This window comes from Serinus canaria, chromosome 1A (genome assembly GCF_022539315.1).
Source record: "Serinus canaria isolate serCan28SL12 chromosome 1A, serCan2020, whole genome shotgun sequence".
NCBI lineage: Eukaryota > Metazoa > Chordata > Aves > Passeriformes > Fringillidae > Serinus > Serinus canaria.
The window spans coordinates 53,912,418-53,926,970 of record NC_066314.1 but is presented as its reverse complement, the minus strand read 5'-3'; the positions used below and the strand labels follow the sequence as shown (position 1 = coordinate 53,926,970).

The window sequence follows — 14,553 nt, the reverse complement described above, 5'->3', positions numbered from 1 at the left end:
TCCTCACTGGGGATATTCCAGACCCCTCTGGACAATCCTGTGCCCTGTGCTCTGCAATGGCCCTGCTGGAGCAGGGAGGTGGGACCAGCAGCCCCACTGTTGTCCATTCCAGCCTGAGCCATCCTGGGATTCTGATTCTGCCTCTTTTATTTCTTCCACTTTCCCATCTGGTTTCAGGGGTCCAGGTAGCAAGAGGATGCCAGCTGCCTCAATTCCTGGATTCAGCTTAGAGCTTTTGATGTATAATCCCTTGGCTACACTTTTTATTGTGGTTTTAGTTACACTGGAGTGCTTGTAATTATATGCCAATTATTATCTTTGATAATTACCACTGTCATGTACAAGTGAAAGAATACATTTTAGAGCTACCTATTAGTCTTTCACAGTACTTAAAGTTCTACAACATTAACAAAATTTGTTTTACATTCTAGTTACATTTCCATCTTCTTATAAAATAATGGAAGGGAGAATTGCTAGTAGCACAGCTCATGACTACAGAATTGCTATACTGATATCAAGAGGATTACCAATCACTGCATGATAAAAACACACCTACTTTTAAATACTGAAATGAGCTGTCTTTAATAACATCATCTAGAAAGTCACCTGATATGGGAGGGGGGGGGGGGGGGTTTGTCCTGACAGAAAGTCTGAACATTATGAAGATATGGAAATTAACAATTTACAGCTGGATCTTGGTAAAAGCATTCTTTGTGCTGACTTTTGTGTGAAGAGCCTTGCCAGTTGGTAGCCAGATGTGACAAAACATCCCTAAACCAATGAATACTTTCCAGGAGAGTCACTTCTGAACTGTGGCTTCCAGGTGAAAAACACCCCGGGGTCCCTTGCGATGCAAGCTGTGTCTCAGGTCGTCACTGTGGTATTCTCAGGTGCCTCTTGCAACACATCAGCTGAAAAGTAAAGCAAGTACTTTAATGAGCAAACTTTAGTGCTTCACTGAAGCTGAACTCAGCCAGCTTTGGGTGAGCAGTTTCCTAAGGACAGCTTTGAAATAAGGCTTTGAAATAAAAGAGAGAATAAGGGAGGAAGGAAATTTTGCACTGAAGTCCTTGAGAGAGAAGAAGTTGGGAAGTATGAAGTCTGCGTGTCCAGCTGTCCCAGCTGTGGATTTTCTCAGTGGAGAAGATCACAGACCATGGAATAATCTAAGTTGAAAGGGACTCACAGGGGTCATTCAAGATGTCTTGGATGTTGTGACTTCACATGGACCTGCAACTGATGGCAGTTGATGAGCAGCAAGGAAGGGTGAAGGGCTGACTTCACACCAACCAAAGAAAGACAGAGTGGCACCAAGAAGTGGCAGGATTTCCAAGATTTTGAACATGAACAGTGGAGGGGTCTTTTCAAGAAAAAAACAAAGTAATTTCCCCTTAGTAATCAAAACAGGTCACATGATACAAGAAAAGGAGAAAGAGCTGTGTGGACAGAAATGGAGCACCCTGTGGTAGCCAGGTGAGCAGCCCTGCAGGAGTCTGGAGTGAAGGGATAGGGGGAGAATATGCAGAGGCCAGAGGCAGGTGAGCAGGTGAGCAGGCAGAGGCACTGGTGGGGTAAAGCAGGTACTACTCACTGACCTGTGAAAGCTGAGCAGTGCCACTGCAGGCAGAGAGTAAATATGATCCAGTGAACTCACAGGGACCTGCAACAAGCAGGGAGCCTTGCCAGGGCTGCAGAGCATCACAGAGGGTTGACTGCACTGCAAGAGCCTGAAAGTACCCTTAATTTAACAAGAAAAACATGGTATGAAATTTCCTAGATCCCACTAACCAAAATATGTATATGATGAGCCTTCCAGTGACCTTCCTTAGAGACACAATCTTTAGGACATTACTTTTGTCTTGATGACCTAACAGGGCTCAGTGGAAGCTGAACATTTGCACATCTTCAGAGGCAAGCAAAGAATGATCAGTCAAAGCCTGCAAAATGAAGTATAAAATATGAGAGTTGGAAAAAGAGCAGGAACACCAGTGATTTCCAAGACAGGCAAAGTTAGAAATGAGTGAGGATAGTGGGAATGAGGCAAGCAACAGATAGAAACAATGACATTCAATCCAGAAAAACTTGAAAACCCTGTGACTTACAGGACATGCATGGAGTTGAAACCTTCAAAGCATTAGGAAATTCTAGTCATCCTTCACACTCTGTAACCAGTTTCAACAGGAACAGACTTCGGATTTTGAGTGACTTGAGGAAAAGTCTTAAGTATAGGATCCTTCCCCATTTTGAAGTGATTAAGGAAAAATTACAGTAGTTTGAACTAACACTTTGGAGGTGTCAGCATGGAGCTCTGCTTAAGTATTTGCAAGATCTTGACTATACATATCTCTGAAATTTTAATTTTTCTTTGTATTACTAAATTACTCCAGCTAAACCACAACTGAGCTTAGTGAACATGTAAACAAAGGCTGGAGAGAAATTCCCCATGTCCCAGCTGGGACATAACTAAGGAAAGTGCAACTAAGCTCCTCTGGAAGAGAAGGATGCTGGCATTTTTCCAGAGTACTGCATTCACTCCAGCCTATTGAAAGCAATGACCACCTCTACAGTTCCAGGAAAATGCTCCTATTGGTGTCTTTTTTTTTTTTTTTCCCCTGAATAAGTTGCTGTTCCCCAAAAAAAAACCCCAAAAAAACCCAAAAACCTTAGTCCACATAGCTGTTCAGTCATTTTCCCACCCTAGCTACAAGTAACTCATTCTCTCCCAAATATATTTTGTGTATTTATTTTGCCAGAAGATGTCTTGTGAAACTCCAAGATCATCTACCAAACTCCCCTTCCAGGATTTCCTTAAAAGTACAGAATATGGGTGTCAATCCTTTTAGTGATTTTATAATGCTTCAAAATTATTACAGAATCCAGGAATTTAAGGGAGAAGCCAGCAGAGAACCAATTAGTTAATTCCTAGATGGCACTGCTTAAAGAAAACATATCCATTATCAACATATACAAACAAACTAAAAAGCTCTCCAAAGAAACAACAAATAAAAATTCATGCACCTGTTCAAAAGAAATAATTTTGTCCAAACATTTGGTTTCAGGGATGAAATCATTGTTACATTAATGCTGACCTGAATAACTACACAGAAATTGCAGAATATTACAGAATGCAGCACAGTATTACATAAATCAAGATCTAACATGATTTTTTTCTTTGGCCTGTTACTGTGAGCACATACCTGTAAAAAAAAAAGATGTTCAATAGAGGACACATTTATCAGCACTGTGTACCAAGGAGAGAACCCACCCAGAAGAATAAATTTTCCGTTCTGTGAATGGGGATTTAGCCACCAAACTCTCATTAATGCTAATGAGAGCCGTGCAGCCTAATGCCACTCTGCTAAATTATTTTTTTCCTTGTAGTTCCATTCAGGACAAAATAACAGCTGACCTGGGACCACTGGAATGACAGAAGCAACTCTGTGATATAGTTTTGAATGGTTTGCCTTGTCCTGTGACTTAATAGACCTTGAAATGACCAGGAAAGATACTTTGAATACAATCTGATTCCAGCTGGTGGCTTGAAAATCTCAGTTTCCTCTTTTTTTTCCGGATATAGCCATGTGGGACAGTTGATGAATCTTTTCCTCTATGACAGCTTCCCCCAGCTAAACCTGTGCTCATCCACAGGAACTAGCAGTAAGTTGTTGGAATTCTGCCCCTACCTAGGACATAGGTCTGCAAAGGATTTAAGAAACAGTTTGAGCTGAAGAGGGTATTCTGATTACTAAGGGGAAATTACTTTGTTTTTTCTTGAAAAGACGCCTCCACTGTTCATGTTGAAAACCTTGAATCCAGTTTTCACTCAAAAATGCCTCCCTCTCAAGTACAATATAACATTTGAAAGTGTACACAATATAAAATGTCCTGGAACACTTCTTCCCTACATGGGATCATTCCTTTCTGACAGTGTCTCACTTCTTGAAAGAATATTGCTTGCCTGCCTGAGCATAATGTCATGATCAACTCAGATTTGGGCAGAATGACACACACAGTCATTAGAGTAATCAGTAAAGCAAGAAGAGCTCAAAACATACAAGAATCCCGCAACCCTGAGTCTTTATTTACATTACCTTTCCTTGGATGTGTCAAAAGATAGTAAATTCCACCCCCTCACTCCCCCCACACACAAACAGTTGAGGGTTTTTTTCCCCATAAGATAGTCCTATCCTGCAAGGACTAATTTCCACTGTCAGATAGCCCCCAGCCTGTAGATATCCCCCAGTTTCAACAGGAACAGACTTCGGATTTTGAGTGACTTGAGGAAAAGTCTTAAGTATAGGATCCTTCCTCATTTTGAAGTGATTAAGGAAAAATTACAGTTTGAACTAACACTTTTTTTTTTTAGTAGTTTGAACTAACACTTTGGAGGTGTCAGCATGGAGCTCTGCTTAAGTATTTGCAAGATCTTGACTATACATATCTCTGAAATTTTAATTTTTCTTTGTATTACTAAATTACTCCAGCTAAACCACAACTGAGCTTAGTGAACATGTAAACATGTTCACTAAGATTCCCTGCTGGAATCTATTCCTGAATCGGAGAAGGCAGAATGACACCTTATGGAATATCTTTTCACTTGTCTCATTGCAGACAGAAGGGAAAAAATATAAGAGAAAAGGGAAGAAGAGAGAGAGGGGCACTGTCTCAACTCAGATCCTTTATATCTACAACATAAACCAGTACATAAGTTTATATATATATATATATATATATTAAAGCAGCATATTTAAAACAGGGAACACTTATCCACAGTGTTGCATCTGCTCCAAAGCAGAATTCTCAGTGGCTCTGATTTAGGCAAAGGATTTTTCATGAGGTGTATGAATTCATGGCTAACCAGCAATGACTCTAAAAAAAATAGTGATATCACAGAACAACTACCAGAAAGTCAAAAGTGAACACTTCTTTGGCACCAAAGATACCTGCAGGGCTGTTTGCTGCTAGAGACAAAGTAAGCAGTGGCCTGAGGACAGGAAAACAAAGAAAGTCCCATTTTCCCTCCAAAAGAAACCCTGAGATTCACGATTTTTTTGCTGTGACAAAGTATAGGTCAGGGTCCATTAGGCATTGCAGGTGGGGCAGTCCTCACCCAGCACCTCACCCCAATAAAAGCAGCATGACCACTGTCATTTAATGGCTCAGAAAAGCAACAAATCCTAGAGCCAAATTCCCCAAACTATCTCATATTTTACTACTTTATTTTCATGAAGCTGCTATTCAAGTTGCACTGGCCTAAATGCCTTGGAGAAATTATCACTATTTAGCCTCGAAGCCTCCTCTGCAGGCACTGTGGCAGCATCACGTCCTTCAGGGCTTCAAGTGTCACCCTTCAAACCCTCCCCAGGTATTTAATTTACACATTAAAACTTCTGCTGCAAACAAGAGTGCTGATAATTAAAATATGTTTTCAGGGAATCATCTGTGAACAGGCCAAGAAGCTGATTTTGTTACAGAGCATGCCCTACCCTGCAAATGTCCATTCCCCAGCAGAGATGTATGAGACATTCCCTATGGGCTTCTCATCTGCCAGGCAGTTTGTAGGAATGAAGTAGCTCTCCCAGCAGGTGACAGAACTTAGCACAGGACACAGAGAAATGAAAACACAAATTCAGAAGGCTGCTGGCCATTTCTACCAAGCAAGTTTGCTAGAAACAGCTTTATGTAGAAAATATATGTAAAATTAGGATGCCTCTTGCCCAAATCCCATTGTAAATATCACCAGTATATACAGCCCTATTCTACCTTCATCTAAAATTCAGGATATGGATGACACCATTTCCCAATCTGCAGACAAGTGATGGCATTTACTACTGATTACCCAAAAGTTTTATAAAAGTTATTGACAAAACATAGATGATTTTTGTACACATTTTCAATTTTCTCTACATATCTTGAAAGCTTTTTTGACTAAGGTACCTCATAGCTGAGCACCAAGAGTCTGGATTGTAATTAACATACAGAGAGTAAGTCAGTCTGCCCATTCATTTATTCAAGCCACAGCACAGTTATTAAAAAAACCCAGGATTCATAATATGGATTTTGAGCTTTTATGGATTTTGAGTACAGCCATTCTACTTAGCCACCTTTTATTATGGATTATTTTAATGCTGATTTAATCACACTTAAATCCCATGGGGCTACTTCAAAACCCTGTCTAAAATGGAGACATAATTTCCTCTTAAATAGTTAATCAACTTGTCAATATTTTCAACACGTTCACTTCATTACCACTGCAAACCTTGCCTTGCCTGTTCAACTTTAATTTTATAAGAGTTGTGTATTACATTTCTGCCCCATATAAGTAACACACAGAAGCAGTACGTTTTAGCTAATTAATGCTTCTGTAACTAGAGTTGCTGAAAAATATGCATCAAATATTTATATAATTGGCTCCCCAAAGAAGTAATGCCTTGTTCTGAGTGCTGAGAGATTGAAATACAAAGTCCAAAGACCTAGAGCATAAAAGACCCCAGTCTTTTTCCAATGCTCCATTACTCAGTATCCTCCTTGTCTTCAGGAGCCATTCATTAACAGGGATAAAGGTCTAGGACTCATATTAAATTTCCATATCCTTTTAAAATTAATGTTGGCTACTATTAGGCTTTCCTCTGCACTTTGGATGAATGAATATTTTGAGGCAATTTAATGTCCATACTGAGTGCCTGCAAGGTGTCTCACATGTACTAAGGGCATGAGATGTTTTCCTGGGAGTATCCACAGAGCACATTGATAGATTTTGGAAAAAGAAAATAACCCATAAATTTTTCGTTTTTCAGGTTTTTAAATACTTCTCAATTAAGCAATATACGTGACATCACTGTGGCTATGTTTTGTCCCTAGCAGCTAACAGGAGAGAGGCCTTCTCCCTGACAAATAGGAAGCACCTTAGTGCAACAAAACAGTGCATTTTAACCCCATAAATAAAATCTACTTCAGCACTCTAAGCTTTGATTTGAGTCAGGCTGGGGAGGTCTTGGCTGGTTGGGTTTTTAAGTCTATGTTGGATTTTTTTATTTGAGTCAGGCTGGGAGGTTTGTTTGGCTGGTTGGGTTTTAATGTTTACATGGATTTTTCTCTACAAAAATTACAAAATATGCCTTGGAATATCAAGCAGAATAATCCAATCACAACCTCCATCATCACTAATATTAATATGAGCATTGAGGACCTCAAGGACTTCCTTTCTCCTCAAGTGTAATGTAATCAAGGGAGTTTAGTGAGACATTTTGGAAACAACACCAGCTCCAAAATAGAGGTTAGATGAGCTTCTTTGAGGATAATTTACATTTTGTTTTAAAATTGTCATCATCTTCCCCTTGAAATAATATTTTCTCTCCCAACTGCTACTTAGCATAGTACATTTCATTTCCAATGTGCTCGAAAATGATCCAGCTTTGTCAGAATGCCAAGGCACATCTCCAGTGTCTTCTTATTCCATACCTATTATGCCTAACCAGACATAATACTAATTGAAAATGGTGTGTGCTGCATTTGCAGTCATTAAAGCAACAGTAAAATTCAAATTTAAGAGAATGACTGGTTTCAGATTAGGTGAAACACAATTATCAGTTTCCCCAGGAATGAATAACAAACAGACAGAGACAAAACAAAACAAAGAAAAACAAAGCAAAAACAAAAGTCAAAGGGAAATTTTAAAAAAATTAAAAATTAAAAAACAACAACAACAAAACTCCAGGAATGTTGTATTAAGAGAAATGAAAGTTTCTCTGGAGGACAGCAATAATAAATGATAGAAAGTTATTAAGAAGTTGAAAATGTAGTCCAAAATTCCTTAATTCACAAATAATAACTGGCTGAATGGAGACAGTCCATAGTTTTGCCTATTTTCCACAAATTCAAAAATGATATGCCTCTCTCCACATACAAATTATATATCTTCATGTTTTTCTTGTCCTCTTCTTTTACACATTTGACAATGTAAGTGAGAAAGGTGTTTGTCTCTAATTATCAAACATATAACAATCATAATGCCACATGTTAGCACACATATTAACATCAGAGAAATTCTTGCTTTTCTAAAAGAAAGATAGCTGCAAAAATAAAGATTTTTAAATTGTGCTAACTCTGTCGTGTGTTCCTAGAGATGAACTTCCTGATGTCCAAAAGGTTTAAACCAACAAAACCAGCTTCTGGAAGAACTCCCATGTCCCAACTCCCATGTGAGGCTGGTAGACCCAAACCATTCCCTGATTCTTTTATTCAGGACATCCCATCTTTCTCAAATTAGTGGATTTTCTTGCAAAACCATAGGAAGATGATGTAATGCAGAAAAACCAGGCCTGCTCCAAACCAAGGGCCCAAAAGTGGAATCCCTCTAATATTTACCTTTGCAGCCAGATTAGATTTATCTCAAAACCTGGTCCAGAGTATATATTAGAGATATATCTCAACTTGCAATAGTATTATATTAAAAAAATCTGTTTCGTATATTAGCACTGAAACAAATCACCACAAACGAAAAAGCCTCCACTAACCAAATATTCAGTTCAGCATAATCCACTGGAAATGTAGTAGTTGGAAGTCCGCTGTGCTATACAAAAATACAAATGCTGCTTTAAGGCTGTTCTCAGTTTAACGAATTTATAGACATATATTTTTTCCTGGGACTGAAAGCAGAAGTTTTTCCCATATCAGCTCAACACACAATTTTAATCCACATTTAAGGACAGATGTGCCTTTCACATGTGCCTACTCAGCATTTTCTAGGAAATTCACAGCAAGAAAAAGGACAGAACCTTCAGCACGTTCCAACAGGAGTTAACTAATGGAAGGAAAAATCAGTGAAGTGAGAAAAAGGAAAGGAAGTAAAAGCTACAGGCAATGGCCAGGGAAGAAAAAGGATAAGGCATAGTCCTTTCAGCCCCTTCCAGTTTTTCAGGAGATTCTGAAAGGAAAAACTGTTTCCCCTTTTGATTAGACAGCTTGTGTGTTGGGGAAGGACAGGAGGAGGGGTGGGGGACAGGAGTGACTCCACACATACACAGTTAGGGAAGTGATGGAATAGCTTTTTTTGTAATTTTCAAAATCAATTCATTTTTTCCATAAAAGAGCTAATCAACAATTTCCTGTGAACTTCCCTGTTCATTTACAAAATGCCTTTTTCCCTTCATAGTGAAGACTGTGACAAAAAGGGGGTTTTTGATCAACCCTTTATGACATCATTTATCAATTTGTATATTATTTAAGAGCATGTGCCATCACTTGGAAGAAGGCCAAAACAGAATTTGTATCCAGCTGGGCTTAGGGTAAGCAATTAGTCAAATAATCAAATCCAAATCTCCTCCTTGACTTTTTGGGTTCTGATGAAATTCAGAGCTGAAAGGGGTCTCCAAAAACAGCTGTTCTCCTGGGTTTTATGCAATTTGGTTATAAAAATCATAGCAGTAAGATGGTCATGTACTGAACCATAACCCCAGAGCCAGCATAAAAGAATCAGGATCTGAGATCACTTTTTTCTGCTCAGTGCAAGGATGGCTCAGCTAGACCGTGCAGTGAAATACAACCCAAAGTCACCTACAACTCAGAAAATTAGGCAAGGAAAATGTTAAGCGTCAAAAGACTTTTCTATTTCTTTCTACTCCTGCCAGTGATTAAATATGCATACACTATGCTAAGCCAGTCAGTCTCAAATTTTCAGATTCTGCCTGTGATTTGCTCCATGTTTTGGAAGTGTTGACTGGTTGCACTGGAAGCAACACGAGCTGTAAGTTCCCAGAACATACAAAAAGGCACTCTAAACCTCTCAAATTTGGTGACAAGAACACCAGAGCACCTAAAACCAGAACCTAGCAGGGATTTCCCTTCATTGGATATAAATATCCATGACTTTCAAAGGGGCACAGAGGGATAGCACAGAGCTCAGTGCAACAACATGGGATTTGGAAGACCTGTGCTCAACTGACTGGCTGACTGGCAACAGCCAAGTAAAATAACCACAGCTCCCAGCTGATGTGAGCATAGCGGCATTCCAGCCTCACACACATGCAGAATGAAAACATCATAGCCTGGGATCTTCTCCTGTCAAAGCATAAGGGCTGCTCATTTTGTGGGTGGAATGAAGGAAGGACCCAAATCTTACATATGGCTGAGAAGAAAGCTGAGAGTCACTCTGAAAATATTGTGAGGAAATACGAAATGTCTTAGCAGTGTTCCAACAAATTACTTAAAAGATACTTTCTTCATTTTAGCAATATTTAAGTTCTTGGGGGGGGGTTTTGTAAGTGTGTCTGCTGCATGCCATAGGAACATTTAGATAAAGGAATAATTTTTCACCTGAAGTAAGATTGAAATTTCTACTCAACACAACATTAAATGACAATAACCACCACGCCTTTCTCAAGCAGAAAGGACCAAGAAACACAAACACACCCTGGCCCCCTTCACACCGTATTTTGGGCATCCAAAGTGTCCATTTATCCATGAGGACACTCAATGCCATGTATGAGGTGCAAATCTCCCTCTCTTACCTCGGGGTCTTTCTCAATCTCCAGCCCCGCTTCCAGCAGGTTGCGTTCATACTCCTCCCGCTGCAGCCGCCTCTCCTCCTCCAGGGCGTCCAGCGGGCTGAGCTCCGCTATGTCCAGGCCGGGCAGCCCCAGACACACCTGCAGGGCACACTGGCCATCATCCTGCTGCTGCTGGGGCTCAGCACGGCCCTTCCCAGTGCCTCCATTTGAAACCAGGGCCACAGAGGCAGATCTGCTCCTCGGCTCCAGGGAGGCAGCATCGGGCACATGCTGGGCCAGGTGTCTGCGGTAGTGGTAGGCCAAGACATAATCGACCTTCCTCTTGCTGTCCCTGAAGTGCAGGCCACTCGGGGAGGCCTTGTCCCCCGCCCCTGCCTGGGTCCCTTCCACGTAGTTGTTGATAATCTGGGAGAGAAATATGGAAGTTGCACAGACAAGAAAGCCAAAAAGCCCAAGTAGCTGGGGGGGGGGGTCTATCTCCACTTGAGCACACGAAGCCACACTAAAAATCCAGGCATGACCTACAAATACGAATTTTGCACACCAACCTCCCTTCATTCCTCCTCAGACCATAAACTAAACATTGTTAGTTTATCCAACATTTGGGATCCCTACAGAAGGGTGGGTACAGAGGCACACCCTAATTCTGTCACCCTGTTCTGCATGTGCACAGACCAAGGGGAGAGGACATCCTCATTATGAAAGGGGGCAGAGGAGTAAATATAAGGACCATATTACAGGCCATGTGCCATATAGAGCAAAGCAGGCAGGGAAGGGAAGCAAAAACAGAATTGTAAGGGAAGCAAAAACAGTGTTGGAAGGGAAGAAATCAGTCTTAGCCAGCATAAGAGAAATATCTTTAATGTGGTTCAAAAGGTCCAGAAGGGCCAGGCTGGACAGAAACACTTTGGAAAATACCAAGGATTAGAAAGGATATGTCCCATGAATGGCTAGACATGCTAGCTTGTATTTTAACATATGAAAAGACTGTGTAACTGGCCAGTAACACTGCAAAAGGGAATCCATGGCTAAATCCTTCAAACCACCCATGTTGCATCCAGTCAGCCTCTCAGACCATCCCTGCTTCACCATCTCTCTCTCAGAACCCTTCTAGGATGCAGCTCCAACAGTAATCCTGCCATCACTCCCCAGCCTGGATGGGAATTCTGCAGCATTCATGTGAAAGTCTGACACTGAGGCGTTCACTCACACTTCCCACTCATTAAAGGCAGCCCACGAGTTTTCCAAACTATTTACAGCCACCATTTCCACCACAAAGATGCCATGTAAAGCCCTTAGGAGAGCTCTCTAGAGTGTTATTCACTAGAGTGAACCAGCCCTCCAGCGATGGGGGAAAAGATAAAAGCGAGGGTCAACCTGATTCAAAACAATCATCCTATAACCTAATTCCAAATATTTATGGTTCCCACAGGTGACTGCACAAGCAAAATCTTGACCAGTACCAGTCAAAGGTTTCTTTCTCTCTTTGTCTCCCCTTCCTTACATGTGCTGGTAGTGCTGAATGCAAAGTTAACCACTTGTTGTATGGCAATTATCTTTTTTGTTAAAACAACACAAATTAATGAATGCATTATGTAAATGTGCATATTATTATATTAATCAATACCAGATTCTTGTTTTTCATTGGTTTGCTTCACTTACTCTCCCACAAAGTAGCTTTCCGTCATCATGTCACTAAATAAATTTTGGGTTTGCATTCACGCTACATCCTTTCACAAAATTACCACTGAGTAATCTGTTCTGCACATCACACTTATCACACCCTTCTTGTCTAAAGTATATATATAGTCCCTTTAGGCACATCCAAAATTACACTCAGCACTACATCCTGGCAGAATATAAAACTGCTTTTGAGACATCGTTTTATTGCAATTCCCCATTTCCTGATTAGATACATTTTCATGTATTACTCACGGGCAGCCCATGCAAACTCTCCAGATCCATCTCTGCCCCAGTGAGGGAAAACCTGTGGAAGATTTCTAGTGTCCCTCTCAGAAAGTTCCAGGCTATACAATGCAGAAGGAATGATTACCACAGCAGGTCACTGGTGCAAGGCAATGCATTAGCCTGCTCTAGAGAAGATGAGCTCTGAGGATCCTCTCCTCCCTTACTGGAGAGTGTGGTCAGAACCAAGAAGCACAAACAAAAAGGGGGAGAGGGAACAAGGAGGTTGTAGAATGTGAAAATCACTCCAAGGTTTTCCTGTTTGTTACTGTATGGAGCCACCTGCCACATCCCAGCCACCTGAGAGAGCACCATAGCAACATTTGGGGTTGCTGGAGTTACACAGGGGATGAGGAGAGTCAACAGTGACTCCCTCTCCATGGACTTTTTTCCTCACTCTTGACAGCAAGGTGCCATTCCCATAATTATGGGTGTCCAATTCATGGAAAACTAATTAAAATTCCCATGGATTTCACTAAAGACATTTCCTGCCCCTAAATTTCCACTGCTTGCTTTACCATGTGACATTCTGGCATAAGAAGATATTTTTAGGGAGGAACACAAAAAGTCACAATTTCAAAAATGCTTCTGAAGGAACTATCAAGATCTTTCTCTCCTCCTCTCTCACAGCCACTGTAAAAGTCAGAAACAGTGATGTAAATGATCAGCTTAGGTCCTGCTTTGACTGCTTCTTGATGTTTCCAAGACAAGAAACCATCACACCAAGGAATAAGAAAATGGGATAGTATGATCACCATTTCATGATGATTTTGTTCTAGTGGTCTGGTAGCAAATATATCACTACAAATACATCCCAAATATGCCTCCTCTAATGACAGCTCTCCTCTGAACATTACAGCCACACCACACTTCCACTGGAAACCAATCCAATCTAGCCCCCACTAACATCTGGTCTCAGCTGACTCAGGGTTGACACAGGTCCACCCAAATTAGTGATCAACCTATGTTGCCAACATATTTTATGAAAAATCCTTTACTTGGGATTTTTCCTTTCCTGGGAGCTGAGAAGCCTCGGAACAAACTAAACAATTCTTATCTGCTGCTGTGGAATGCCACGGGAAAATCTGTGATTCGCCCCGTCAGACTGTTTGCAATTAAGAGCCTATCACAATTCACCTGTTCGGCCCGTCTCGGGCTGAGAAGACTTCAGTTTACACATTCCTATTCTATTCTTAGCTTAGCCTTGTAGTGAAACCTTTCTCTTTACTCTTTTAGTATAGTTTCTATATCTTATATATCATATCATAATAAATCAAAGCCTTCTGATACATGGAGTCAACGTTGTCGTCTCTTCCCTCATCCTGGGACCTCAGAAAACCCTGTAATAAACCTACAGATCTTTTCTGCCACTGGAGGTAATAGCAACCCCCTCCATTCCTGCTCTGAAGGATTTTGGCTAAAGTAAACAATCCAGAAATTTTGGCGAGATTACTACTGCAGAAATTAATTATTGCTGTACATAGAGACACAAATGAACCACCTGAGGCTGTGGTATCACTTTCCTCATAAAGATTCTTTTCCCTGTTCTGATTTTACCAACACACAGGAGAGCGCACCCTTCTTTTCTCGCTCTGCTTCCAGCCTCCTCATAATCCCAAATGCACTTGACCTAGGTCAATGAACATGAAACCCTACTTACAGAACTGCTGTAGGACACCAGTGATGCTTCAAGAGCTCCATTGGTCCCACTTCTGTGCCAGGAAGTCCAGTTCTGAGGAACAGTGAGGTATGTGCTGTTGTAGGCTGAAAAAGAGTCCCTTGCTGATTTTGCTGCCTTCTGTCCATTGAGAGCTGGGTGTGAGGAGGGTAGAGCAAAGTCTAAGAAGAAGAGATAAATACATAAAGCATGTTTTGTACAGGTGGTTCCCTTATGGAATGGGAAATACCACAGTCAGTAGACACTATTCATTTTTAGTGATGTGAACAGATCTAGTGGCATCAGGTAGAGGTACAAACTCGTGGATTGTGGTCATTCTTCATAAAGAACCCTTTACACATGTGAAATGCTCATCAAGTATATCTAAGATTATACCTACATGTTCTGGTCTTAGCGGGTAAT

General features: G+C 40.8%; 1 protein-coding gene across 1 annotated transcript in view; it reads right to left on the bottom strand.

The window, feature by feature from the left end:
- The window catches only part of ANO2 (anoctamin 2), a 161,831-nt gene that overhangs the window by 140,119 nt on the left and 7,159 nt on the right, over positions 1 to 14,553 (bottom strand). The window contains exons 2-3 of the mRNA XM_050969920.1: positions 14,134 to 14,361; positions 10,509 to 10,913 (exon numbers count right to left, since the gene is read on the bottom strand). Of these exons, the coding sequence (XP_050825877.1) occupies positions 10,509 to 10,913; positions 14,134 to 14,361 (633 nt within the window). The remainder of the gene's footprint in view (positions 1 to 10,508; positions 10,914 to 14,133; positions 14,362 to 14,553) is intronic.